Below are 27,233 nucleotides of genomic sequence, written 5' to 3'. Positions count from 1 at the left end.
AAGCACGCTAAACGCCGCTGTGAACAAATCTGTTGACATAAGCCGGAAGCCCAGCGACATTCGAACGGACGTGCAGTGTGTGGCCGTTCGTTGTACGCGGGTTGCTTCCGCTTTACATCCGGGATGTCCGGTAAGATAAATACCGAATGAAGCCGTGAAAAGGGGCACGCCGAGAGCGTTGACGTTTGTTGTAGTGTAGGGGGAGAAAGAGAAGAAGGAGGAGGAGGAGGTCCTTATCAATTAGGACGCCATAATGGTGTAAAAAAGCGTGTATCCTCTCGTTAGTGTTTAACCCCTTTTCATGCGTTTAACGGTTGGTGTGATTAGAATATACGGTTTTTTGTCGGATAAAGGGCGGGATTGCTTTAGGACTCTTGTGTATCGGACCATTAAAGTTGTTCGTTGGAAGGAATCGAGAGCCGGCTATCTAATTATAAACTGACTAGAGACTTGTTGATATACCACATAGTGGAGAGATCTGCGGGAAAACGGTCCTTATGAAATTTGATCCCCGAGTCCGTATGATGACGGGCGTTGCTGTCACAACTACTCTATCGAACCGCCCTATATCCTACCGATAAGAATCACAATTTAAACTTCCTTGCTTACCGTAACGCTTGTTTTAAATCCTCTCCTCCCGACGAACTCCTTGAAACGGTTCGAACGTGATTTCTGACGATGAAGATAGTTCCAACAAACAAATTTCTTACTCCTTCAAAACTGATTTATCTGCACTGCGAATGTACGCGTTCGCATGGCTTGCCATTACACTGATTACAGTGACACAGAACACAAAACCACCCCACAGTATCTTATCTCGGCTCTCCGAGACTGTGACTGAAGCTGTGTGGGGACCACCGACAAACGGGTGGTGCGTTTTTAATCACGTTGAAAAATGTCAATCGCCACAGGAAATGTCATCGACAAGTGTGTCGCCGCATTACCATTGCACTGTGATCGAGCCGTTTTGGGCGATATGATGCCAGCATGACACTACGTTGACCACGTTCCACCGTACTCGAATGATACCGTCTGCCACTGCACTTGCATTCGAACGATGCGCACTGAAAAGAAAAAGAACCAACCCGAAGCAGCTTCGTCACAATCGTTTCACTGGTGGACGGGTCGTGTTACGAGCCCGAAAACTGCCCGCTTAACTCGTTCACCGAAGCTTTCACTTTCGGATCACAACACTTTCGATTCCAACACGATGTGCTATCGGGTGCGTGCGGGCATCCCAAAGGAATACAGCAAAAATTTTTCGATCTGATTCCAAAATCTGGTATCTACTTTTCTTGGCACCACAATGACGACGGTGCAACGATAAACAAAAACGGTTCTGCAGCACTAATCGTGGTGGTGGTGTTGAGACGCTAAAAATTGCGCCCTGCGCTGCCGATAGCACTGATAAGCACGTCGTCCTCACATCGATTCCGGGTTGCCGGTTCGCTCTATTATCGCACACATTCCAACCAGCAAAACCCTTTCGAGCCGCACGAGCTCACCCCCTGGACTTACTGGCTGATTGACGGATCTTGCCGTTGTTTTGCTTGCTTGCACCTCGGAGGCCCCTTTTGCACTGTGTACATTTAATTTACACTTCTGAATTAAAAAAAAAAAAACACTCAGGACCGGACGGAACCGCGCACAACCGTGTGATCGGTGCGTACGCGACGACGAACAAACTACACAGACTCGCGCGCTACGCGGATGGCGCGGATCCACATGATAACACGAGAATATCGGTGCTTGTTGTAAGCGTGAGCAGCGAATGTAACAGTGAGAGTGAGAGAGAGAGAAATGTAACTTACGCTCAATTTTACATGGTTCGTCTCTCACAAATACAGACGGGCGAAGGCACGTCTTGCTTGCAATGTTGTGCGTTGTTTTATACACTAAGCGGAATAAGAATAGCAACCATGTGTTTTGGAGCAACATTTTCGGAATTTTTGGAAACGATTATTCTTTTTCTCAGTTTAGAATGTTGTTCCCCTTCTTGACTTAACGACCTACTAAGTTACGCCGGCTGTCTAATGACTTACTAGACTAGCGAATACCACGTAGTTGGATAGTTAGTCCTCACTATGGAAGAACGGTCCGGATAGGATTTGAACCCCCGGTCCTGTCGAATGAAGACCGACGCCGTTGTTGCCTCACCACCAGGCCATCCTAGGTAAAATGATATTTGAAACTTTGTTAAATCCTTACGTTAAAATTTTGGGACGCAATTTGGGATACTGTTTTCTTCTAGTACAGTGGTTTTCCAGTGATGAGCTTACATCGGAACGTAACTTTGCTTTTCCTCTCATCTATAATCGCATCTCAGCTGTGTAGCCGCTGAGCTGGCTTGGACTTTGGCATGAAAAAAGGTTTTCTTTTGCAATCTTTTGTACAAAACTTAACCTCCTATGCGAATTGAATTAAAATGGCTCAAAACAGATCCCGCAATGTACCAAAAATGAAGCTTCATTCCAATGGTGATGCTATTTTTATTTCACTAAGTGTACTACCGTAGAGGCGGTGCCTTCGTTACCGTACACATATTCCCTAGACCGTTCCTTTTTAGCTCACGAAACACTGCCCCAACCACTAGCTGAGTTTAACCGCACTAAAGTCGGACGGGGATTGGGATTTGAAACGCTCAATTGCACTCGGGTCACCATATAAGTCGGACCCGTAAATAGAAGAATACTCACGCCTCATCCTCACCAAACGTATGACCGTACTGTGCTACAACGTCGGCTCTAGCACGAGAATGCACGTCACGTATCATCAGCACCAACACACCCTAGAAACCGGACTGTACGATTTACGATAAAACCGACATAAAAAAAGCACCGGAGACGGTTCCGCCAACTAACTGTTGCCGAATTGGATGGAATTCGCCATTTACCTTCCTTCCGTGATCTACCCTCGATCCTCAGCAAAATCTTGCTGGTTTGTGCAGGGACCACATTAGAAACCTGCCGGTTGGATTACAAAACGTGAAGTGTTATTTTAAGATTCCCTCGTTTCTCGTCTAACCATCATTTGACGGTAAAGTGCCGTCTGCGTTCGTGTGCATTTGAGAGAGAGAGAGAGAGAGAGAGAGAGAGAGAGAGAGAGCTAGATCTTTCCATATATGGTATGATTCGCGGGATAAAATTCAAACATTGCTTTTAAATTTCGGCACCGGATGTGGCATCTTTCGCGAATTGCACCTCGTGGTTTAACACATTTCACTATTTTCGTAATCACTATTTTTCGATAATCAGCCGCGATTAACGTCTACACAGCACCAAGTCACAATCGAATCGTTTGTTGATATGCGCGTACGGCTGTGTGTATGTGTGTAGCATCCCGATCATGATCACGCAACGTACAATGATCGAGCTGTACGACGGGCGAAGATGACAACAAACAAAACCCACCACCAACAGGTTGTCGTGCCACGAACCACCCTCTCTCTACCCCTATCAGCGCGCAGCACGACAACCGATTGTGTGGAGCGTGTTTTTTGTGGTTTTTGATACCTCTTTTTTATTTTGGAACTCGATATAAACGAAATCTGTGACACGCGTCACATAATGCGCCGTTTTACTGAGTTGCACGGCATTGTTGGCATCAATTCTTGAACTCTGTTCAACGGCAGCCTAATGTCTTTGTGTTTGCTTTCACTTTTCTCCTATTACAACATTATATAAATTATGGGACAATTAATTAACTAATTAACACTCTTACGGATGCTCACTTACTGCAAACAAACTGTACCAACTATCGCGATATTCTAAAGTAATTTCTTTGAAACGAGCAACGAGCGCGAAGTGTACGATAGCGCTATCGGCAATCAACTAAAATTCGGGTAAGGGATGAAGACATGATTCGCCTGTGAGGCAATATATTTTGCGCCATGGTTTGTGTCTTCGAACAAAATGCAATAGATGGCGCTAGTGCTGTAACCTGCAATGCTGCATGCACAGCTGCTCAAACAAAACGTGGCACACGCATAAATCATGCATTTATGGAAGGTTGTTTTTTTTTTCATTTTCTGTTTAATTCCGTTCCGTTAGCAGTTTTATGCCACGGTAAATTAAACAATAATCACTTTTAAACAGCCATTTGTGAAAGTTAGGTATGTGACATGAAACGATGTGTTATCTGGAGCGCACTCACGGCTCCCATCCAGCTCTGACATCCGTAATCCATTGGAAGACAAGTGCTCATCTTTCCTTCCAACCATATTCTCCTTAACACCATCCGCCAAGATCACACAAATTGTTTCACGGCATCAGATCGAACCATTTCTGATAAATTCGACTATTCCGGATGATTCCTGACGCTTCCGATTTTTTTTATCATCAGCCAATTTAACCCATCTATACAACTGGTACCACTATTTCTAGTAAAAATGAGGATAAACCTAGTGAGGAATGATTATCCTACCCCCACGACTGATATCAGCAAGTCTAGTAAGCCATTTGATGACCGACGTGACCTACTAGGTCGCTTAATCGATCGGTTTGATAGTATTTTTATATATTTCGTGTAGGAAAACTTCATATAAGGCAAAACAAACCGTTTTTACAGATATAATCGTGCACTACTAGTACAAATACGAGGTAGAGTCATTAACACGCTTTCTTCTAAGAGGTTGTGACATGTTTGCTACTGAATCTTTGGATATCATAAAAGATTTGTTAAGAGCACTAAATTTCTTTTCGATGAGATACAGCCGTTGGTAGTGATAGGTCAGCTACGCTGCCTTCAAAAACGGATTCACTCCATACATCATTTTATGTGCCAAAAAGTATTTCATCTATCTAACCTAGGTTAGCTAGTCTTTATCTTATAGCAATGCAAAATTTACCATCTGTACGAAATTCAACCCTCTATTCTTGCCTATTCGTCAATCACAGAGTTCGTATAATACTAAAATCGCATGTAAGGCGTTTGCACTCAAAAGATTCTCCAGATTCTTCTGAATCTGGTTCCTGATAAGATGGGCCCCCGCTTCCCAGGGACGCTGTGCGATCACTAGACGAATGATTGAGAATCCAGTTGAGAAATTTATTTTGAATCCTCTGTACAACAAGGATTATCCTGCTGAAGGTGGATCCCTACATGTTGGATCCATATAGCAATTTGAATAACATATAATTCATTCCAAAGGCTCAGGCGTTAGATTGTCAACTACTTTGCCATTTTCTGAATTAGCATAGAAAGTGAGAAAGCATAGGGACATCTTACTTTAACACTATCAATACTTACTTACTATACACTATCAATGCTAATCAACCGTCAATATTTAACCGATTAACGATAACGCACATACTTGCAGCTGATCTTAAAACGTTTCATTACATAAGGCATGAGTAGGCAGCTTTCAGCAAAAGAGCTTGCAAACAGCAGTAAATAACACTTAAATTAATCAATCAATCGATGGTGATAACGTACTTACCAAATAAGCATACGATAGCTACAATCAAAGATCGATATCATAATTAAACTAATCTGCCTCTTTAATTTACCACCAGTTGATAGATTTATAGCTTCGAAGCCTATTTGTGTAACGTTTTAAGATAGGCTTCAGCCTCGTTTCTAGGAGCTAGAATAGAGTTCCTATTATCGGAGTATATCAACAACAGTCTCAAAACATTCTAGGTATTTCTTTAAAGGTTTGTCAGTCATTGGCAGAAGATGATGATGGCAGGTGTCAGCCAGACAGCTTCCGAGGTGCTTTTAAGAACATGGGAATAAACAAACCATTCGATCAAAGTACGAATCCATCCACTAACCCCTCAAACCCCAATGGGAAAAAGCCGGTACCGGTTGGTGTTGCTTAATAAACGACGGCCCGAAAACTGGACCCAATGTGCCGATACGATTATCTGCCAACCCTTAAGCTTAAACCCCGCTAGTGCTTAGTACGCCGATGATAAACTCTGCTGATACCGATTGAACCTGTGTATCTGTGCTTCTTTTTTCCGTATCAGCGACTAGTTGTTGCTGCATAAGCCGCGACTCATGCTTGGAGTTGGTTTCGAATATGATTGTGTGAAGTACGTAGCTACGATGCAGTTACATTAAGGCAGGATAAGTAAATGCAACCACCAGCTCCAGTTGAGAAATTTGCCAAATCAGTAGAGGGACACGATTGAAAAGATAATTAATTTCAACCCGTTCGCTCTGAGGGACTGCTGATTAGAGTAGACCTATTTGCTTGGGAGTAATGTTTTGTTTCTTATTATTTGAACTTATCTTATCGTGCTGGTTTAAAATAAACCCAGCTGCGCTTAGGATCAAGATTTCCCTGGTACGAAATGATAATTGATCTTGCTTTTTAAACCTCAATTTTCTTTTAAACAAACTTTTATTGTTGCACATTGAAGCAAACTTAAAGTTAAACAAACATTGTAAAAAAAAGTTTAGTATCTTCATGTCATCGGTCTGGTTGGTTGGAAATACACTTTCAGTACATTAGTTCGTTATCAAAGTTCGGCAGTCTTTTGATTTTGATTTATGGTTCCACGCCTTAGCTTGAATCAGCAACGAACCCTACATGGCGGCTACTCTTTTTTTTTTCGCAAATATTGTTCTTTACTAATTTCTTGCCTCACCGGTGTATCGGTGAGCTAACCGTTGTGGAAATAGACAAGAATTTGAGTTATATGAGAGTAAGTATGTGTGGGAAAGAAAAAAGAAGAGCACATTAATTATAGTAGCATACGGCCCACGTAAGCATTACTTTTAGAAATATAATATCTATAACTAATCATACTAAACAAGTAGTATGATTATTTTTTAAAGAAATTTTTTCTGTCTCTGGGCAATTAAATTCTGGAGTTTGAGAATTTGAAATCGGGCCATAACAATTAAACTAAAAAATAAAAAAAGGTTTTAGACTGCTATATTTGTGAGTATAAATTAAATAAGTAGGTTAGTAACAAGGCCAGATTGTTTCCTATAAAAAAAGAATTACCAAACAAAATTAATTGCTTCAAAAAACAAAATGTTACATAAAAAATAGCGAATTACCATGAAGAGCCGTAACACTGAAATAAAAAAAATAGGAAATAGTAATATAGAATGTCCAAACTATGAAAATTTTATTTAAATGACATTTTCATAACACTATTTTATATGTTGTTGTAATATGTTCCTCTTTTTTCTTACGTAAATTATACTCTGGTCGAATAACTAAGTCTAAGCATTTCAATTGTCAAACAACAATTAGTTAAAGATTAGTTGCCAAAAACTAAAAAATCTCTACCTCGATATATTCTTCTTGAACTTACTGACTATGATTTTTCACCGCTTAATCCAGTCTAGATTCTTAAGCCTGCGAGACGTAATCTTCAACATTAAATCTTGGTAATTTAGGAACTTTCAACATACCCCAGACGCTCCTTAATTTTTACTCTTTTAAGTTTAAATTAAAAAAAATATATAAAGATTAAAGTCACCCACCTTCTACTTACTGTGTCCTACACTAGACGAATCACAGACCGCAGTTGCTAAGTACCCCTGTCAGACATACTTCCTACCAAATACTTTCAAATGCACTTCCCGCATAAAAGGTCGAAGATCATCGGAGAATGTACCGTCATATTTCGCACACACTGACGCACATGGACAATTCCGCTTGCCGCGGTCCACGTACACTTCATCCGCGCAAACCCTTTTTTTCCCTCCCCCCGTACCAACACCACGAAAACCCCGACGATATCGACCATTGTGTAGTCTAATCTATCGAATTAAGACTTCGCTCCCCGTTTGGCTGGGATCGGTGCAGATCCTCTTCGTGGTTCCCTGGTGATAACGAACTTCCCTTCGTCGCGACTGCCACAGCCGCTCAATCCGGTTGCACTGTTCTGTACATATCACAACGCTCGTGCCACTATCTCGGCCTGCCTACACACATCGTTCGTCCACGTTGCGGTGGGTTGTGTTTAAATAGGAACGTCCCTGTGCGACCTGTTCATCAGTTTGGTACTGTCCACCGCTCAGTTTCAGTCAGTTGTCGGTAAGTAATGCGTGTGCTCCGATATGGTCCATCTTCTTTTCCCTTTGGCGGAAATGCAGCGAATCCGATTCGACTAGCCCTTGTGGCAAAGTGAATAACATCGGAGTTCATTTGTCAGTGCTTTATGTGTGCCACTATTACTGTACTGTGTCGACATGTTTGAACGAAGTGCCGGCATACAAGTTCTTACGATCGATTACTGATGTGATGTTCGATGACGATGTGTGTTTCTTTAAAGCTATCCGCCAATAAAAACCCCCAACATCTTCAAAATGGCCCTGAAGTCCGATGCCGTTTTCGAGCGTATTGCCAAGCGCCTGGAGACCATTGATCCGAGCAACCGTCAGGTGCAGCAGATCTACAAGTTCCGCATCCAGCAGAACGGCACGGTCGTCAAGACCTGGGTGCTGGACCTGAAGGCAGTGAAGCTGACTGAGTCGGACGGAGCGGCGGAGGCCACCCTTACGATGGAGGATGACATCATGTTCGCCCTCGGCACCGGTGCCATGCCGGCGAAGGAGGCCCTCGCTCAGGACAAGCTGGATGTGGAAGGACAGGTTGAGCTGATCTTCCTGCTGGAGCCGTTCATTGCTTCGCTCAAGAAGTAAAGGCGATTGCTACTAGCGCGGACCAGTACACACCCCAACACGCACACCTACACCCACCCATACACCATCACCATTGCCAAACATCATGGCGGACTTGGTTAATTTATTGTAACATTCACACACACGCACCCACACGCACCCGTGCCCCTGATAAGTGATCTTATGCATCTTTTCGGACGAGATGCACATGTTATCGGGAGTTTTGTTTCTGTTTTGCACCGCCCGGTTTAACCATCATGCTGGCGGCCACTGCTGCTCCATTTGGCAGACATACGTAGTACAAACACACCATCCAATATGTACTACTAGAGGATCATTAAATGATGCTTGAAAACAGAATTCACTTTTGTGCATTGATTTATTTTGAATTCTTTTACTCCGAACACTTCCGCTTAGTTAACTTCTTCTCGGCGGTCTTTTTTTTATAGTTGCGCCATATTTCCTGCTGTGGCTAACGATCATAACGAAACAAACTCTTGCATTTCATTGTCAGCAGACCGCGTAGTTGAATTAATTCAATTGTTGGTGGACTGGAGAGAGTATGCCCAAATGAAATGGGGCGAATATGAATGCATGATACCATAACTGGACGACAGTGAGGAAGGTTAACCGTGGATATAATGTAAGTCAAATTAACAAAAGATAATACTATGAAATTTGAAATAGTTTAGGTATTAACCAGGTTAACCTGATCGTGTGTGGTTTTTTTACTACCGTCACACTTTAATGAATATTATTAATTCATAAACATGGGAAACGTAATCTGGACGAGATGTGAGCCTATAATGAAAGTTTCGATAATTTATCCTGCTTCTAATAAAAGCGGCCAGACGATAAAATATACGAATTCGTAGTAAGGAAAGGGACAATTGGATCAAAAGCCGATTTAAAGTCAGTATCAAAGTTGTTGTGAGATAATAATACTACGAGTGGAGTGAATGAGGTATGAAACAAGGGCGGTTTAAAAAAAAGCTTAACATTATGATTGTGATATGATGAGATCAACATCGCATTACTCCTCAAACGAGTAGATTTCCTTTTATTGTTATGCGTTTTTATTTTTGCCAAGAATTCCTTCAAACGCGGTACCATCAGTTAACACTAAATCGCCAAGTATGGATTTGGGCCATTGCTTACAAACACTCTATTTTGTTTTTGCCCGTGTACAAGCTCTCATTTTCATCGTTTCCGGCACCAAAAAGTGGATCATCCTAGTGGATCAGCAAATAAAAAAGCTTGTTTTGCTGTATATAGACTGTGAGAAAATCAAGCAACATAATGAATCATCATTATCGGGTAAGTAATAAATAAACGCTAATTTTAAGGATACAAAACAAGATTAAACGGTTGGTTTACATACATATATATGACCTGTAAAGGAGGTGATTTGTATTAAATTATATAAATACTTTAAACAGTCCTTCCAGAGTGGCCGCATATCGTAACGCTAGCCAGCAGGGTAATGATAAGGTACACGCGCATCACACGGATAAGCCGCTGATATCGATAAACACAAAAACAACTCTTTCAACGGTATGACTTTCCTACTTTCAAAAACCAAAAACACATCGCATCTCTCCTACCAGGCCGGACTCCTCATGATACACAGTCTTTTTTCAGTTTTAGTTTGTTGCTTATCTCTTTCCATCAATTTACTTTGGCAAAGCGATCAAACCATCCTACAACAAGTAAGATCCACAAGATAGCAGCGTGGTATTGAGGTGTTCAGCTTCCGAACACCATACCAAAGTAGAGACCCAAAAGATGGCTCGCTCCTATCAATATTACACATTTCGTACAGTGTGTGCTGGCCAAACCCTAAACATCATTTCATTTTCAAACTACGTATACCGCGATCAACACTCCCAAGAAGGCGCTAACTAGGGCTTTACGGCTAGTCCGTTAAAAGGGCTCGGATTGTGGTTTTAAAAGACTTTTTGTTTTTCCTTGTAACATACTGTACTTTCTAGCATTTTGGTGTGCGTTCATATTTTGTGTGCTTGTCCCGCGGGGGAACATTTTCATTGTTTGCGATAGAAGTTACATGAAATGGTGGCTAATTCACAACTCTATTAGGGGTTAGCGAATCAAAATGGAACATTTTCAAACAGTGAGATTCAAATGAAGGTCCTTTTTCTCTCAATGCCTATTTGCTGCCTATTTGTGGTGGAAGTTATAGGTTTGAATTCAGCTTCAGATCCAGGTTTGGCCAATCCAAATTCGTGTTACATAAGATTTTTTTTTTTTTTGCAATCGGCGAACATGCTGATGTAACTTAATTTTCTGATTCTTTTTGTTTTCCTACAACAGTTCTCTCTTTCGCGTGAAGAAACGTACATGGTAAGGTTTTTGGTATAGTATAATATTAACAATTCTACCATTCATCTGCGAGTTGTGCATTGCAACATTAGTATTTTTTTTTTCTTCTAGAATCTAAGTTATTGTTCTTTGCTAATATGGTAATGCTAAGTTTAGGAGCATTTGGTTTTTGATTTCGTTTCTCTTTTTGGTGACTTTTACCCTCACTAGGATTTAAAAATGCAGATTAATCACGAACGAACGCAATAGAATGTGTTTCTCTCCTTGTGTGTGTGAGGCATTAGCGTTCATGTGAGTGAATATTAATTTGTAATTGATTTAATTATAGGCACAGCATTTTATGAGATTTCTGGTTTATTCTTTTCATCCATTGAGCCACAAACGAGAGCTATCTGCAAAACATTGCGTCTATTTTGTAGTAGCTATCCTTTCGCTCCGCTCGTTTAGTGAGGAATGTTTCTGTTTTTTTTTATCGTTCTGCTCAATTTTCTTCCATGGACTGGAACAAAAAGAATCGATTGCGTTTCTGACAATATATAACTCGCCGTACGTATCAACAGAACAGTTGCTTTACAAAATGTAGACGAGTACGCAGGAAATAAATTATTTTAAAATCTATCAAAGAAGCTGGGATAGTGTGAAAGTAACGAACATTTGCAAGCTAAACATTACACACGATAAAATTAACCATTAGCCTATTGGAGTGAGATGACTGATATGTGCGATCAAGGAATTAATAATTTCTACAAAATAGGAAAACTTAATAAAATTATAAATTGTATAATAAATACAGATTCTTCAGCAAAATCACATAATAAAAAGCGACAACAGAACGAAACCAACTATAGCGGCATAGGATGAACAAGCCACGATTATAGTATGCGAATGTCGCCCATTTTTTGAATTCTATCACAAATCACCGAAATCATCGGTTTTAGCTATAAAAAAAAGCTTAGCGAGAAAAGTATAACAAAGTATCAACAAAACAAACACCCTGTGTAAAATATGCTGTCGTGCCAACGCTTACAAAGCTAGGGTTCATATTATTTAAAATGCTTTTATCATAATGCGCACGTGCGTACTCCTTTATGCAATGTTGTAACTAGTAAAGCTATCTCTCTTCTTAGTGCCTTGTGTTCCCTTTTTACGTAGCGCAATCAGACATCCTATGCTGCGGCGTTCGCAGCTACGGGCATTAGAGGCACTGCAACAACACAACCTACCGAGACGCATCGGCAAAAGCAACAATACACACTGCTTACCGATTCCGGTCGTTATTTGCCATCCGTAGCTGCTGGTGCCGATGTTAAGGGTGATAATTGCTGCAACTGCTTTTGAAACGACTCCAACAGTCCGGTTAGTGTGAGACAGAAACCACGGCTGGCTGGAATGAGTGGGAATTCTGGACGAGGAATCATGCATGCGCTGCTTTCTGACAGTAATTCACGCTTTGCTATTGTACCGTCGCCGGTGATGACGGGAGTAGAAGCATCTTGCGATTGAGCGGCGCTAGTATCACTGGTTTGGGTTGGATCTTTTTCTAAAAACAAATACGTTACACAAGTTAGTGTACGAATAAGTGTTGTGCGTACAGAGAAAGAGTTAGCGAGTGATTTAAACTATTCTAATGAATGATCGCAATGAGTTTTTACAGCTCTTTAGGGATTCGAATCGCAATCACTATTTTAACTCTTTTCGTAATCGTTATTATCAAACTCTCACTGCTGGGGACTTAATAGTCACCAGAGGGATTCGAATCTCAAGGAGTGTTTAAACTCTTTACACAACTCACAAATGAGTTGTTTTCATATCCCACCAGGAAGGGAGTTAAGAGTAAAGTGGGGATTAGTGGACTTTTACCATTTGGCTCCGTAACGCTGTTCTGACGGTTGTAATCGTTTGACAGTTCCATCCATGTCTTAAGCCGATGATACATGCGCTGACCGCAGGCATGGAAGTGGGTTAATATTTGTTCACGGAACACTTCCGGTGGATTGGACACCAGCTTGGTCATAGATTGAACCAGCTTCAGTAGCACCATTTCGTTGTACATGCGCGAATTCTCCTTACCCTGCTGCGAACCTGCATACGTCAGATGAAACGAAAAAGATACATCAGATAGTTTATTGGAACTCACCGTGAACTCACTTACCTCTCAACTTTTCATATCCGGCCTCATTGAAGTATGGTTCGGCAACCAAAATTAATCCCTGTATGGAAACGATCACCTGCAGCAGCGTACTGGACGGTCCCCAAACCTCCGTGCCCTTACCGGACCAGGTTCCGAGCAGCGAAACGCAAACCTTGCCATCTTCATACAGATTTGGATTTAACCGATCGGTGCAATAGCTTATGTAATGGCATAGAGGTGGCGTCCGCGGATAATCCAGCCCTAGCTGTATATCGAACAAAAATAAACCATCCTCGTACGGCGTGTTCTTCGGACCCTCGATCATAACGCTCAACAGATCCAGCCTATCTTCAAACGTCCTAACCCACACCCCGGGTGGAAGAGAGGTACGCAACAGCCAGTGTTCTCGCTGTACCGCTTTGTAGAAGCTTTGTGCGTTGCTGGTTTGAAAAATTGTCAGATGGTATTTGTGAGCGGTTGGGGCCGATTCGATTATTTGGAAGCTTTCTGTTGGCAGGCCGCCTGTGGTTGGCGATGATGGTACCAGGTCTGTCACAGCTGGTGAGCTCGTTGCGATCGGTTCGGCAATAATGCCGGGAACTTCCGGTGTACCGGCCGGTGACGGTGTCCACGAGGGTGGCATAGAGGCAAGCGTTGGCGTCTTCAGTTCGACTACGGAAATAATCTCTTTGAATGGATCTTCCAGTCCAAACCGTTCGTTAATCTCTTCCAGCACTTTGATGAGCTGACTCTTCAACAGCGAACACAACCGAGCCGCAACACACTCCTGGGCCAGTTGCTCTCCCGTTTCCTTATCTTCCTGGTCGGGTTTTTCCGACTCACCGCCACCTTCGGCTAGATCAAAAACAGAGCTCGTATTGTTTAGATCCGTATTCTCGGTCATTTTCATGCACAAATTGTTCACGTAGTCTAGCTCCATGTTGGCGATACCGACATTGTAGTAGGCATTATCATTTTCCTCCAGCTTCTCGGTGGGACTGCTAACCGTTGGACTGTTTGGTGTGCTAGGACTGAAAAGGGCTCTCTGTGGTAGAGGAACTTTTACCGCTTCCGGTGTTTCGGCCGTTGGAGTGGACGATTTCGAACCAGATGCACTCTGATTGAACAGACGATTCTTCTGATCCTGCATACGTTCCGTCGTAGTTTGATTGTTTGATTTCCGTACCCTTTCTACCAGTCCCATAAAATGTCGCTCATGGAAGAAGCTCGTATTCAACAGTCGATCCAGAAATCGACACTTTTTGTAAACCATCATGAGTTTTTTCATAATTTCTTGATTCTGTAGATGTGGATTGATATTAAACAGTTCCTCCAGCTGTGCAATCGCTACACGAGCCCGCTCCAAGTTTACCGTTACCTGTGGGTTCAACCTTACCGATGGGGATCCTGCATCAGCATCACCAAAGTGGCACGATTCCGCTTCCGTTTCCCACGAATCCGCATCCGAATCGGCAACACTGCCCCAAAAATTGTTCTCCGAATCGTACTGTCCCACCTCGAAAATATCTTGAGGCCAACACATGCTGACGAATCCGTCCACCCACCACACCTTCACCATCCCGTTCGGGTAATTGTCCAGCACCTGGCCGGCGGTAGAAATGCCATCTTCACCGGTAAAATTCGCTACCCGTATTACGATTGTCCCGGGCCGATACTGAAAGTCGGGATGATCCTTCAGATCGTACACGCTAACCTCCGACTCACCGTTGAACGTGGGTTGTGGTTCCGAGGTGCACGTATACGTGCTAAACCACTTCACGCGTGCCGTTCGTCCGTGATGGTCCACATCCTGTATGACACCGTAATCTCGGAAGGAAGGATTTTTTGCTGGATCTGTATTACCTGCCAACACGAAATCTCCTGGGAAAAACTCATGGTCGTCTAGATGATGTATGGGCCGTAGTTCAGTGGATGGAATGTTTGTTTCTATGGTTCCATCCTGCCAGACGACCGTTGCCATACTGTACACGACCAGCGCTTCTGTGATCACTTCATCTCCGGCGACTGGTAAACGATCACCGCTAAACTCGGCCGCTAGCTGACGACGTTTCAGCTTACTGATACGTTTTGTCAGCAAAGGAGACTTGCGCGGACTAGCTTTAGATGTAACAGAACAGGACGATGCCGCACCGTCTGACTGTTCACCTTCCTCGTCCGTTTCCCATCCTTCGTCACTGTCTTCAGTCCTGAGCTTTGATGGCGAATTGTGCCTTCCGTTCTCTTTCTCAGCGCTACGTACCGAAAGCTTTGAATCGCCATTATTGCAGGTAGATTTAATGCTAGTTTTAACGACTTTTTCCTCTTCACTGACTTTAGTAGGCTTTACTTTAGCTTTGCTTTCTTGCAACAGTTGCTCCCGGTACTTGCTGCTCATGTCCTTACGCCAAGCCTGCTTGGTGCAGATTACATCCGTTTCTTCTATTTTCAGATAGTTTTTATCATTTATCTGAAGCATGCACGATTCAAAGAGATTCAGTTTTTTCATCCGCTTCAAATCCTCCCCAGCGATGTACTCAGGCGGTTGTTGCAAACTTCCCCCTTCGGACAGCTTCTGTTCCAGATCTTCGCTCGATACCTTACACTGCCAGTGCACCGAAACGCCCTGCAACTCCACCGATTGTACGGTAAATTTGCGTTCCAACATATGGTTCTTCCGGGAAAGTTTCATCTCGTTGGACGTTGCCAGCCACTTTCCGTTTGCCAGCTCGCTCATCAGCCCCACCAACTGCTGGCCAGGATAGAACAGTGGTTCGGCGAAAAATCCTCGCCGGAAGCGCATATTGTGATCGCGAAACATGCCCAACTCACTGGCAGGACAAACTTCCACCAGCGAACCACAGGACGATCTGAAACGTAAACCCCCAAATTTGGCTAGTGACTTGTTCTTTTCCAGTTTCGGTACGAGAAAGACTTACTTGAGAATTAGTTTTTCCATAATTTGCTTTGTGCTGCCAACCCATGAGTCCAGACAAACTGCACTATCCTTTGGCATGGATAGCAGTGGTCTTAGCCGATCTGAGCACACGTTCCGGACGACGTACTTGGTGCCGATGATACGAAGGTCTGCTTTAACGGTGATTTCATGGCAGTAACCGCGCTGCGTGTCTCTACCCGGTACCATGCGACGGACAACATCGCCCGGCATCAGTGTCCTGTCGGCCAGTCCTACCTAACAAGCGTGCCCCACAAAGAGACACAGCACGTAAAGTAAAGACAAACACACACGCACGCACGAAGGAAGGTAACGATTAGAAAGGAAAAATTACATAATCCCTAACAAAGTAGTGACCCCGACACCCGTAGTCGAAATTGGTCGAAAAGTAAAAGCACCGTGCACGGATGTTTCCAAGGGTAAGAAGTGCGGGTCGCTCACCTTGCGCTGTTTGATGATTTCTTCGCGACCATCCGGATGCCAACAGGCACGAATTTCGCCCCGCTTCGGTGCATCTTCCTCCGCCGTTTCTTCCTCACTTTCGTCGTAGTTGTCGAGCACCAGGCCAAACTTTACGTGACCATTTTTGGGTGTGAGACAAAAAATTTCATCCTCATAGAAATATTGATTTTCCGACTCATCCTCTTCACTTTCCTCGCTTGCACCGGTTTTTACTTTCTCACTTTCGGCTCGATCCTGCTGGTGCTTGCGATCCGGCAATACCGGTGGCCCCGTCGGACCGAGCAATGTTTGCTGGCCAACGTGTGGGTGGTAAAGCTGTGAGGGTCGCATGCGTAGGGCCGTTGTGCCGTCACTGTTCAAACCGGGGCTACCGTTGGCGGCGACAGCTTTCTGTTCGTTGCTGGGGCGATTTTTTATGATGGCTGCCCGTTCCACACTTTTCACCTTCTCCATTGTTGGCGCACTTGCGAAGCGAAGTAACGATGGTGGATGTAGTGGATGAAAGGGAATCGGCCAGGCCGTGGAATGGAAAGTCGCGCACTAAAGGTGGAAACTCTCTTTTGTTTACCGTACAGTTCCTCTACTTTTGATTCACTTGGGTAGTGGGAGGGCGATCAATTTTGTGACACTGGGCAGGAATTTTCGGTACGAAATATTGCACTATCCTAAAACACTTTTCACTGCACTACAATTTCCTGCAAATGGGGCGCAAATTTAGTGATCCTGACACGTGTTCCAATGCATACTAGTTCTGCTTCAGTTTCAAACAGCAGCAGCAGCAAAGACGAAAATATCCTCTGCACTGCAAAACGTCAAAGCGCTTTTCTTTTTGTTGGAAAACTTTGGGGAAGCACAACACAACTGACAGAAAGACAAAAAGGATTGCTGCGTCCAGTGGCTGTGAACCTATGCTGAGGAAAGGGTCGAATGGCGATTAATTTGATAACAAAAACTAATCCTTAACCGTTATAGCTCAGTTTTCTGAAACTTCGCTAGCTTTACAAACTTATTTACTGTGAAATTGTTTATAAATATATTTAAAAAAAACACATTGTGTATATATAAAAGTAGCTTTGGTAAACACTGCATGTGCTAGTTGTTTGTTGTCCTGTTTTTCATGATTGTATCATGAAAAACGATTCATGAATGTATCGCTACATAAATGATTAATAATGCAAGTTGAAAAATTAACACAAATGGTGTGGATAGATGGTTTATCCCTTTATTTGGAGTCCATAGTTTAGATTTCAAAACATAGAGAATGTATGATTACTCGCTTAAAAGATAAAGTTTCCTAGGTGCCTGCATCGCACAATCGTGCAAGCCAGATGAGAAATATTACAAATGTGTTAAATTGTTCGCGTTGTTCCTGTTCTTAAATAAGATCTGCCACGTTCATAGGCATTTCATCGATCTGTGTGGAGTAGTACTGTTCAATATCTCGCAAAATTCTGATATCGTCCGATTTCACAAAGTTAATAGCGACACCCTTACGTCCGAAACGGCCCGAACGACCAATACGGTGAATGTACAGCTCACGGTTGTTCGGCAAATCGTAGTTAATGACCAGCGACACCTGCTGCACGTCGATACCGCGCGCCCACACATCGGTCGTGATCAGTACACGGCTCTGTCCGGAGCGGAACTCTTTCATGATTTCGTCACGCTCCTTCTGCGGCATGTCACCGTGCATCGAGCTGACTGTAAAGTTAGCCTCCCGCATCTTCTCAGTCAGCCAGTCCACCTTACGTCGGGTGTTGCAGAAAATGACTGCCTGCGTGATAGTAAGCGTATCGTACAGATCGCACAGTGTATCGAACTTCCACTCCTCTCGCTCAACCGCCACGAAGAACTGCTTGATGCCTTCCAGCGTCAATTCATCGCGTTTCACCAGAATGCGGATCGGGTCTGTCATGAACTTCAAAGTCATTTCGAGTATTTCGTGCGGCAGTGTGGCGGAAATCAGCACCACCTGTGTGGCCGGCGGCAAGTACCGGTAGACGTCGTAGATCTGCTCCTTAAAACCTTTGTTCAACATTTCGTCTGCTTCGTCCAGCACCAGCATCTTGATGGAACGTGTGCGCAGAACGCGACGCTTGATCATATCGAACACACGGCCTGGCGTACCACTAACGACGTGCTGGCCGTAATCCAGTTTGCGAATGTCCTCTCCCAAATTGGTACCACCGATACAGGCGTGACACTGAACGTTCATGAAATCTCCAAGCGCCAGAATTACTTTCTGAATCTGTACAGCCAATTCACGCGTTGGCGACAGACAGAGCACCTGCGTCTCTCGCAGCGTAGTGTCCATCGACTGCAGTATGGATATGGAAAATGTTGCCGTTTTGCCCGTACCAGACTGTGCCTGTGCGATAACATCGCGACCCTTTACGATCGGTTGAATACTTCTTTGCTGGATGGCGGAAGGCTTCTCGAATCCTGGGAAAAGTGCACAACAACAGAATGTGAGATTATGCTTTCCGAGAGTTTTCGAGGTGTTGATGTTCGGCGCTTTCCAATTGCGAACACTTACCATACGCGTAAATACCCCGCAGTAGCTCTTCCCGGAGCCCCATTGAGTTGAACGTCGGCAGCACCTCGACTTCTTCGCTCGTTTCGAACTCTACGTTCGACAGATCTTCGTTCGCCGGCACCCTTCTTCCAGACATGGTTCTATGCTGTGCACCGAAGCAAGAAGTTTTGATAAAATTGATAAAAGAACAACTTTTTCTTTTACCCCTCCAATAATTGTGCGAAAGCGGAGCGTGTGTGTTATTTGATGTGAAGATTTTCTTTTGGCGTTTTCTCCTCGTTTGACAGCAAACCGGCGTGTGTATTTGATCGCCATGTCAAAAAGGTCGACATACAGCTTCTCACACCGTGAGTCGACTTCACTGTGCATTCGTTTGTTTTCATCACTTTTTTCAACATTTTTAGCTAATACGGAAAACATTACAAATATAAAAATATATTAATAATAATGAGGGAAAAATCAGCACTAATCAAGCAGCAAAACTCAACAACTGTGTTGTTTTTTAGTGATTCACTGCGCTCATCTTTTTCTCACTTCTAACCGAGTCATTCTCAACACTGTCAAAACACACTGCATCCCATTTTCTTTTGTTTTCCTCAAAAGTGCACAAAAGATTCAGCTGTTCCTACTTGCACCACGGTGTAATTATTCGTTTTATTTTGGTTCTCCCCGGTTTTAGCATCTACTGGTGCTATCACAAAATTGAAAAAACATCCCATTCGTTGCTCTGCTTATCAGTTGTGCTAGGTTGCGACCGACGGACGATCGCTGTGCTTTGGTGTGATTCGTGTGTGTGTGTATAGTGTTATTTTTTTTCCTGATTTTCTTGCGTTCAACCGTCCTATTACTCACAGTTTCGACTGCTCGGCGTGAGCGAACGGATCGGTGTTTTGTGTGGTAAAGTGATAGCAAACAGTGATTATTCGTTTGTCTCAATCCGTAACCCTTTGCCTCCTGCGAATGAATCGTATGCGAGTGTGGGTCTAATCGCATCAAAACAGTGCGACGGCTCAGCATCGGGATCCGTAGGACTAGCATGGTCAGTCTGCTACGGAACTTTACATCAAACTCAGTAAGGCTTCCCGCTGCGGAGGAAGGTCCCAGTGTTTCACCTATTTTTATTCGTTTATAGGGTGGACGCTTCTTTGATGAATCATCGAGAATGGACGACAGCAGAACGATGCTCGATCCCATTCTGGCCACGGAAGATGACGACAGCTTTCGACCGCTGCGTACTGTTCCAGCCTTCAGGTAATGAAGCAAGCTTATCGAAAATTTCGCAGCGTGAGTTTAAAGAGGACTGGCCAATGTATATTCAAGCCTGCGTGCCCGTACAATCAAACACCCGGATTACAAATCAAAATACCTTAATCGTAAACAGAATAAGATAAGACGAAATGTTAAATGCGTTACACGCAAACACGTGAAACAACCTAAAGAGAAAAATACTCATGGTAGAATACTATTCCACGAATTTGTTGGAGATGAAATAACAATTTTGGTTATATTTACAGCATTCATCTCCTACTGTCGAGCTGCATCTCTTTGACTGGAATTATTCTAGCTGCAACATGGGAAGACAGTCGACGCTGTGAGGCATACTTTATTATGCTTTATTTGCGAGCAGGATTTTGGATCATTACTTATGTAAGTAGCAACCTCTCGATCAGCTCAGTTCTGTAGTAATTCAATTACAATTTATTTCTTTCAGCTGTTTGATCACATCGTGAAAGCACATCACGAAAAGCTACGGTTAAACGGTTATCATGATTTCCATCGTGCCACCGAACAGCACAAGGGCATACCGCTGCAAGTTGTGTCCCTGTGGAACACGTTCCTGCTCGCAATCCAAACGTTGATTCAACACTACTACGGTGATGCATTCGGGGAGAAGTGCATTGCGGTCGGTTTGCTATCGCCGATTATCTACATTTCTGCCTTTTCAGGCCTGGAAACGATTGTGCTGTGCCTCGTGAATGGAAGCTATATCGGTAATGCGGGGGACGAATTTATTTTTACCGCTTGCTAGTTAGTCACTGATTTGGGTCCCTTTTTTCCCCTGGTTAAAATTTTAGCCGCTGTACGACGCTTCAACCGCACCGCTTCACCGCCAGACGCATTGCAGGACAACCGGGGCTTCAGTGGCGGTTCGCTGGGCCTTACCCAACGTGGCCTTAGTACTGCAGAGCTGCTAGAGAAACAGGCTGACCTGATCAAGTATTTGAAGGATCATAACTTGAAGCTGAATCAAAAGATTATGCAAATGAATGCGCAAGTACGAACGGTCACGTACCCTGGTTAGGTTGGCAGCGTGTGATTCAATAATTAGGGAACTTAAGGAAACAGGGTAATGAAAAGAGAGTATCGTTTATCATTTCATGGTGTATTCGGGAACTCGGAAATCACATTGGACTGAAGCTGCTGTTTGCATCAAATACTTATACACCATTCGTTTAATTGTGTTTTGTTCTGAAACTATGCGCTAAGGTTAGTTTAGCGTGTCTCGGTGAGAGCATTCAAAAATTCCCTTTTTTGCCCAAAGTTCCATAGTCTTTTATTTTGTGTGTTTCAAATCGAGTGTTTCCATAGCTGGAGGAAATGCAAATACATTTTCCCACAATTGTATTTAAGAAAGAATTCCTCTTGGAATGAGTGATAACAAAAAACAAAAGTCGTGTAATAAATACTTACGAACTAACCGCAAATGGAATCAAGACAAGTAGTGAATAACGACGAATTTATTTGCTGGTATGTAAAGTCGTTTATCTTTACAAATAATATCATTTTAAGAGTACAAAAACAAACAGGAATAAGGAACAGAAGTTATGTTCATTAGCTACTACATTCAATGTAGTAGACTTCTTGAAAAAAATGCCACTTATTGTACAAGGCGGCGTCTTATCAGTAGCCTCCAACAACGGACTGCTCGGCCAGTGAATAGTTAAGCGATTGGTTCGGGACTAGCTCAACCATATTTTTTGCCTCCCGGATCCTACTGCGAAGCTGGCTATTTTCCTCCTTGAGCTTGCTGATCATCGCCGACTGCAGCCGGACAAATTCCTTTGGATCGGTAATGCTCTTGAAGCTATCGTTAACGCTGTAATCGTCCGTGGAACATATCCGCAAACTTAGATCATCAGCGTTCTGCTGTGCATCCGGTACGGGTGTGGTACGATTGAACACTTGCACATGAACTGTAATTGTATTTACGTGTGTGATATCAGTGGAGATGTTTGTTGAGCCGCGTATCTTATCATTGAACGAATCTCACCGATATAGGATAGCTGCACCGGTACAATAATGATAGTCTCCAGCAGGGTGAAGGACGCGACGAACACAACGGACGAAAATCCATCCACAAAGCAACGTTGCATAAATGTTTCCCCAAAGCAATGACCCAACGCTGTGTGGACGGCCAGCAGGATCGTGTTCGATACCGTCACTAGCTGAAGGCATGATTTTTTGTGTCGATGAACTTTTACAGCAAACCTATGGTGACCGCAACGGTTCAGGCTAGAGTGGCGGCTTTTGGTGTACAGGTGGATGAGCTGGAAGAATGCGTACGGTAAGATGTCACGACCTTAATTTAAATGCTTGGATTTGGACTCACGTAAACAATCGCCCAATAGACACCCCGCAGGTAGAGCAGCATGTAGTAATATAGGCATACCGTTGTGGTATCACACTGCTGCAGCGTATATATAATAGAAATGATTGTCAGCGCGAGTGTAACAAACAGCTGGATGCTGCAAAGAAAAGAAAAGCAAACACGATTCGCGATGTTCTTATTCCAAGAAGCTTACATATACATATACCGAACTGTTCTTACCAAGCACTAGGGACTGTTTGAAGCTTATCAAATCGAATCGAATCCTCCGGTTCAGTGTTGCTGGTGGAATGGAATAGCGATTGATTTGGGCCAGCATTTCGTCCCGCTGCGCTAGATGATCCGATTGCGAACGATTTAAACAAAAACGATGACAAACCACGGGTCAGAAACGATGTGGACATTTTGTTTTACAATTACAACACTTCTGCCTTTGCCTCGAGTAGAAATGGATGCTGCTGCACATCAAAACTGACAACGGAAGAAGCGAACAGCTGGTCATCTATAAGCGACAGCCATTTTCTCGCTTTACTCGATCATTTCTCCATTTTCTTTTTGTCCTTTTCTTAAACCAGAGTCCAAGGACTCTGTCACTCGTTGGCATGTGGTTTACTTATTAGTCTGAGTCGATCGTTCCGTTTAGCATCAAAATGTCAACTGAGTCAGGATCACCGGCACAGGCCAATAATTCTAAACTTTACTCACCACCCAGTTTAATGGACCGTAGTGGCCGCTTTCGTCCAGTTTTCGCTATTTGCATGTTTAGGTCCGTGGTGTAAAGTTGCCTAGTCGTAGTGTTAGACATCGGGATCTAATCGTCTCATTTACACGCATCCCATTACAGTATCCATCTGTTTTTCGCGATCGTAATAGTTGTGATCGGCACGATCGGCTCCACACTCAGCTGGCCAAACACTGAACGTGATGATGCATCGTCCGTTTACTTTATCATCATTTATCTACGCATCGCCTACTGGCTGGTAACGTACGTGATCCACGAACGGAACAAGCGAGAATTCGTTCGGTTAGCTGAGCCGGACTTTGATCATTACCGCACCCTGGCTGTCTATCGAAAGGCTCCACTGCAGATAGCAACACTGTGGAATGTGATTCTTCTCACGGTCCAGAACCAGGTGCGGTACCTTTTTCCGTACGATCATCAAGCGGCCAACGGTGTCGATGGGACACCGACAGTTGGAGCACTGAATCCAGCCATCACCCCACAGGTGTTTGTCATTGTTGTGTGTGCTCTGGAGCTGTTGGTTTTGTTGTGTTTTTATGTGCCGCTTGTGAGGATTCTTGTTGATATCCGAAGGTCAGAAGGTCATGGCAAGGTGACTGACCTGCGCTATCGTCGTATGACGGACACGGAACTCGCCGAACAACCGATGGAGTGGCAGCTGGAACGACAAGCTATCCTGATCAAACGGTACCGTACGGAACGCGAACGGTTACAGCGGGAAGCTAAACTGCTTGGCGTCGATTACTGTTGATCAAGCGTTGTTCGGATGATTCATTGTGTTTTGTTGCATTTGTGTAGCGTAGTTGGTAAAAAACACTGTTTCTGTCACGTCTTACAGTTGAAGCAGTTGTTCAAGTTGCATTTAAGTGGTTCCGATTGACCAAATCCTAATGTATTCATATGTAATTTAGCGTATGCTTACATAAAACAATATTAGTCTGCGTCTAGTGCTAAGAAAACGATAAAACAAAAGTTCACACAACCTGTTAATGGGGGCTGGAATATCCCCCCAGAATGAACGAAATATATCTTGTTCACAAGAAATGATCGTGGGCCCGCATCTTCTGATTGTGTATTGAATCCTTACATCTACCCCAGGGGCGCACATCTTCTTCTACACATCCGATAGACTCAATAGCTCACTGTCACATGCTTTATAGCTTAGCTTACCGGTAGAATCGAAGGAGTAAGTGCTGAGCTTACTTCCGTTACCGGCGTTGCGTCGCTTCTCTACCGTTCTGTGCCGATGTTCCTGGTTCGTGATCCGATTGTGACTCCCACTGCTGACAGTGGACGTTGTAACGGGTGAGTCACATTTTTTGTTCCCCGTGCCAGCATTACCGGCGGATGTTAATTTCTGCGAAACCATTTTGCTCACTTTATCCGGTTTACGGAAGAGGGCTTGTTCTGATTCACGATTTAAACTGGAGCAACGATGCGCTACATGTCCTAGCCGTGGGCCCCACTGGGGAGGTCCTTCCAGTAGTAATGGGGCCGCCTTTACACGCTGTCTCATGAGCTCCATGTTGATTGCATGCTCTTCCTGCCGTAGCCGTTGCTCCGCGCGTCTTGTAGCGAGACGAAGATTGAGCTCTTCCTCATGCGTATGACTAGAAGTATGTAGAAGATTAAAACAATTGATTTATTTAGGATACTACCTTAAAGAACATCAACAGAGCCTTCGAATAAATCGAAAAAACACGGAAACACTCTAGGTTTACTCTGCCACTTACTCGAGGTTCAAGTTTTGAAAAGCCTGCGACTTTTTAACACCCCATCGGAACCGCGGAATTTTCTTTTTATCCGGCACAGTTTCGTCGAGTTCCATGTCCCGCAGCTTCTTGCGACACCATTCCGTACGTAGAGTGGCGGCAAGATTTGGTCTGTTGACCGGATAAATCGGTGCCGGTGTATCGCCCGATCCTCGGTTGTTGTCCGTGCTGTTGCTGCAACTAGAGTTGCTGGTTGGATAAGGAAGCTGCAAAAAAGAATTGCATCGATTATATTCTTATTGTTTTAACCACAGCAGTGGACTCAATGCAACATACCCTGGCCCTGGGATCGTTAACGGATGTGAAATATTCGGCACACTTTTGCTCCACACTCTTTCGTCGCTTTAAGGATTTACGTGATTTACGCTTACGTTTGGACATTTTGCCACCGTTGGAGGAGCCTGGTCGATCCTTGCCCGTATCTTCAGCCGAATGACCCCGTAGAGAATTTTTGCGCTCGCTACGTTCACGCCGTGCCATGGACGGTGGCAGAGCCGCCTGCTTTAGCATTTCCTCCGCCCGCAATCGTTTGTTCAAGTGTCGAAAGTATTCGTCCTCCCAAGCTTTGGTGTGAAAGTAGCTGCTAAACAGTTTCTTCGGACACGGTTTTGCTTTGAAGGTGCGAGATTTCCGTAAACCATCCGCTCCTGACTCGTAACCCGTGCTGAGCAATGCTGGTGAAGATAAACTTCGGCTTAGACAGCGACTGTGGCCCTGGCTAAGTCGTTCAGAAAAATGGAAGGGTTTTATCTGCGATTGCAGCTCGATCTCGGAGTTAAGCTTCGCTAGCCGGCTCCGATTTTCCTGATCTGCCATAATCGTCTCAAACAGCGGTATCCGAGAAGTTATCGGTACCGGGTTGGCCCGAAATTGTGTCGATTGCTTGGCTGTGGACGGCTCGGGCAGCGCTTCCTTGGAGGGAAAGGCACTTTTGCTTGCCAGCAGCAGCTCCTGCAGGGTACGCTGTTCTTCCTCGCGCTGTGTCATTTTGTAGGGCTGCGGAATGGTGACATTGGCAAGGTTACGTATCGGGCTGGCCGATTTACAGCGCAAGCTACGCTTCACGTATCGATCATAGCGCTCGACGAAGTCCGAATTTGAGGGCGTTGCACATGAAGGAGCGCCATTCTTTGTAGTTGCGCTGCTTTCGTCCGGATCAGAAACGTACGGTGTACCGGATCGGTACATCCTTCTGCTACTTTGAGCCAGCTCTTCTTGAAGACCATTTTCCTTGGTACTTTCTATACGCACCGACTTTGCAGACCCTTTCCTTACCGCATCGACGGATTTATTGATACAATCGGGCGTTGCGTCCACTACGGTTGGCGGAGATTTGCTCCACGAATGTAACGATTCTCCGTCTTCTGTCGCTTGATCACTACGTTCGTTTTCTTTCCCACCATCACCACTGTTGGGGACACTTCCGACTGCATTCTGATAGCTGTGCTTGTTCGTCTCTCGTGCTTCGTGTCTTCCAGCGTAAGAACCAGGTTCGGGCGACAGTGGACACGTCGTTTTGTCATTCTCAACCATAAAGCAGGTAGACTTCAACTCCTTCTGTTTCTTCTTGAGCGTATTTAGCCGACAGTAAAACTCTTCACGCGGTAAGTGCAGCAGATCGTTGTAGTCCGGTATGCTGTCGTAGAATTGTACCATCGTTTGAAAACTGTCCGCTTCCTTGCGCAGCTGGTGCGTCAGGGAGCAACACTTGGAGCGCCGGTACTGCCCGTTGCGTGCCAGCGGACACTTGATCGAAGCTTTTTTGCGCGTTATCGTGCTCATGGCTTCCTGTACGCGGGGATCCTGCAGGCCACGATCTAAACTGCACTGCGGCACCAGAAAGGATGGGTTGGGACGTTTGCTGGATGGGCTGAGCGGTTTCTTGATACAGGAATTGACAAACACTGAGCGACCGTGCTGCCCGGACATGACCGACGGTTTTTTTTTTTTTTCAACGGTACGGATGACGCCGCGGTTCGACACGGGGAATCTAGAACAACCGAGAGGATTCGAAGTTCGTCCGACCCGAACTGCTGCAGTACGTTTATAGTAAGCCTTCTATGTCGCACACCGGAACATCGAATGACATCGTTTTTCGCGT

General features: G+C 44.2%; 8 protein-coding genes across 8 annotated transcripts in view; 4 read left to right on the top strand and 4 right to left on the bottom strand.

Annotated features, from left to right (window-relative positions):
* Positions 1-27,233, top strand: part of LOC126558780 (transcription initiation factor TFIID subunit 9) — a 406,967-nt gene that overhangs the window by 12,661 nt on the left and 367,073 nt on the right. The gene's annotated exons all lie outside the window — the stretch shown is intronic.
* On the top strand, positions 8,228-8,610 carry LOC126559480 (uncharacterized). Its single transcript, XM_050215644.1, has one exon. It carries the CDS (start codon positions 8,275-8,277, stop codon positions 8,608-8,610), a length of 336 nt encoding a protein of 111 aa, XP_050071601.1. The 5' UTR covers positions 8,228-8,274.
* Positions 12,189-16,961, bottom strand: LOC126559668 ((E3-independent) E2 ubiquitin-conjugating enzyme UBE2O). The gene is made up of 5 exons (XM_050215839.1): positions 16,455-16,961; positions 15,997-16,250; positions 13,082-15,927; positions 12,713-13,011; positions 12,189-12,377 (listed from the first exon to the last, which is right to left on the bottom strand). The coding sequence occupies exons 1-5, from the start codon at positions 16,926-16,928 to the stop codon at positions 12,204-12,206; spliced, it is 4,047 nt and encodes a 1,348-aa protein (XP_050071796.1). The 5' UTR covers positions 16,929-16,961; the 3' UTR covers positions 12,189-12,203.
* Positions 17,851-19,175, bottom strand: LOC126558212 (eukaryotic initiation factor 4A-III). The gene is made up of 2 exons (XM_050214182.1): positions 19,012-19,175; positions 17,851-18,917 (listed from the first exon to the last, which is right to left on the bottom strand). The coding sequence occupies exons 1-2, from the start codon at positions 19,145-19,147 to the stop codon at positions 17,851-17,853; spliced, it is 1,203 nt and encodes a 400-aa protein (XP_050070139.1). The 5' UTR covers positions 19,148-19,175.
* LOC126558808 (transmembrane protein 192-like) lies at positions 19,917-21,325 on the top strand. Its single transcript, XM_050214880.1, has 5 exons — positions 19,917-20,083; positions 20,144-20,262; positions 20,526-20,658; positions 20,723-21,002; positions 21,087-21,325. The coding sequence occupies exons 1-5, from the start codon at positions 20,048-20,050 to the stop codon at positions 21,311-21,313; spliced, it is 795 nt and encodes a 264-aa protein (XP_050070837.1). The 5' UTR covers positions 19,917-20,047; the 3' UTR covers positions 21,314-21,325.
* On the bottom strand, positions 21,909-23,026 carry LOC126558673 (uncharacterized). The gene is made up of 4 exons (XM_050214723.1): positions 22,841-23,026; positions 22,622-22,757; positions 22,283-22,559; positions 21,909-22,205 (listed from the first exon to the last, which is right to left on the bottom strand). Exons 1-4 carry the CDS (start codon positions 23,020-23,022, stop codon positions 21,913-21,915), a joined length of 888 nt encoding a protein of 295 aa, XP_050070680.1. The 5' UTR covers positions 23,023-23,026; the 3' UTR covers positions 21,909-21,912.
* LOC126560124 (uncharacterized) lies at positions 23,269-24,147 on the top strand. The gene is made up of 2 exons (XM_050216286.1): positions 23,269-23,384; positions 23,463-24,147. The coding sequence occupies exons 1-2, from the start codon at positions 23,269-23,271 to the stop codon at positions 24,109-24,111; spliced, it is 765 nt and encodes a 254-aa protein (XP_050072243.1). The 3' UTR covers positions 24,112-24,147.
* On the bottom strand, positions 24,475-27,068 carry LOC126559732 (uncharacterized). Its single transcript, XM_050215905.1, has 3 exons — positions 25,409-27,068; positions 25,094-25,338; positions 24,475-24,970 (listed from the first exon to the last, which is right to left on the bottom strand). The coding sequence occupies exons 1-3, from the start codon at positions 27,059-27,061 to the stop codon at positions 24,475-24,477; spliced, it is 2,394 nt and encodes a 797-aa protein (XP_050071862.1). The 5' UTR covers positions 27,062-27,068.

This window comes from Anopheles maculipalpis, chromosome 2RL, assembly GCF_943734695.1.
Source record: "Anopheles maculipalpis chromosome 2RL, idAnoMacuDA_375_x, whole genome shotgun sequence".
Lineage (NCBI taxonomy): Eukaryota > Metazoa > Arthropoda > Insecta > Diptera > Culicidae > Anopheles > Anopheles maculipalpis.
The sequence above is the reverse complement of the archived record's forward strand: the minus strand, read 5'-3'. Positions and strand labels throughout refer to the sequence as shown.

Excerpts from the sequence above, each read along its gene's own strand:
- LOC126559480 (XM_050215644.1), top strand. The coding sequence starts at position 8,275 with ATGGCCCTGAAGTCCGATGCCGTTTTCGAGCGTATTGCCAAGCGCCTG.
- LOC126559668 (XM_050215839.1), bottom strand. The coding sequence starts at position 16,928 with ATGGAGAAGGTGAAAAGTGTGGAACGGGCAGCCATCATAAAAAATCGC. Across the intron at positions 16,251-16,454 it reads AAATCATCAAACAGCGCAAG|GTAGGACTGGCCGACAGGAC; the intron begins GTGAGCGACCCG and ends CACGCTTGTTAG. Across the intron at positions 13,012-13,081 it reads CGGATATGAAAAGTTGAGAG|GTTCGCAGCAGGGTAAGGAG; the intron begins GTAAGTGAGTTC and ends TGACGTATGCAG.
- LOC126558808 (XM_050214880.1), top strand. The coding sequence starts at position 20,048 with ATGGTCAGTCTGCTACGGAACTTTACATCAAACTCA. Across the intron at positions 20,263-20,525 it reads CGTACTGTTCCAGCCTTCAG|CATTCATCTCCTACTGTCGA; the intron begins GTAATGAAGCAA and ends TTATATTTACAG. Across the intron at positions 20,659-20,722 it reads GATTTTGGATCATTACTTAT|CTGTTTGATCACATCGTGAA; the intron begins GTAAGTAGCAAC and ends TATTTCTTTCAG.
- LOC126560124 (XM_050216286.1), top strand. The coding sequence starts at position 23,269 with ATGTCAACTGAGTCAGGATCACCGGCACAGGCCAATAATTCTAAACTT. Across the intron at positions 23,385-23,462 it reads TTCGCTATTTGCATGTTTAG|TATCCATCTGTTTTTCGCGA; the intron begins GTCCGTGGTGTA and ends ATCCCATTACAG.
- LOC126558212 (XM_050214182.1), bottom strand. The coding sequence starts at position 19,147 with ATGTCTGGAAGAAGGGTGCCGGCGAACGAAGATCTGTCGAACGTAGAG. Across the intron at positions 18,918-19,011 it reads GCGGGGTATTTACGCGTATG|GATTCGAGAAGCCTTCCGCC; the intron begins GTAAGTGTTCGC and ends CACTTTTCCCAG.
- LOC126559732 (XM_050215905.1), bottom strand. The coding sequence starts at position 27,061 with ATGTCCGGGCAGCACGGTCGCTCAGTGTTTGTCAATTCCTGTATCAAG. Across the intron at positions 25,339-25,408 it reads TTAACGATCCCAGGGCCAGG|CTTCCTTATCCAACCAGCAA; the intron begins GTATGTTGCATT and ends TCTTTTTTGCAG. Across the intron at positions 24,971-25,093 it reads TTTCAAAACTTGAACCTCGA|TCATACGCATGAGGAAGAGC; the intron begins GTAAGTGGCAGA and ends ACATACTTCTAG.
- LOC126558673 (XM_050214723.1), bottom strand. The coding sequence starts at position 23,022 with ATGTCCACATCGTTTCTGACCCGTGGTTTGTCATCGTTTTTGTTTAAA. Across the intron at positions 22,758-22,840 it reads CAAACAGTCCCTAGTGCTTG|CATCCAGCTGTTTGTTACAC; the intron begins GTAAGAACAGTT and ends TTTTCTTTGCAG. Across the intron at positions 22,560-22,621 it reads TCTATTGGGCGATTGTTTAC|CTCATCCACCTGTACACCAA; the intron begins GTGAGTCCAAAT and ends GCATTCTTCCAG.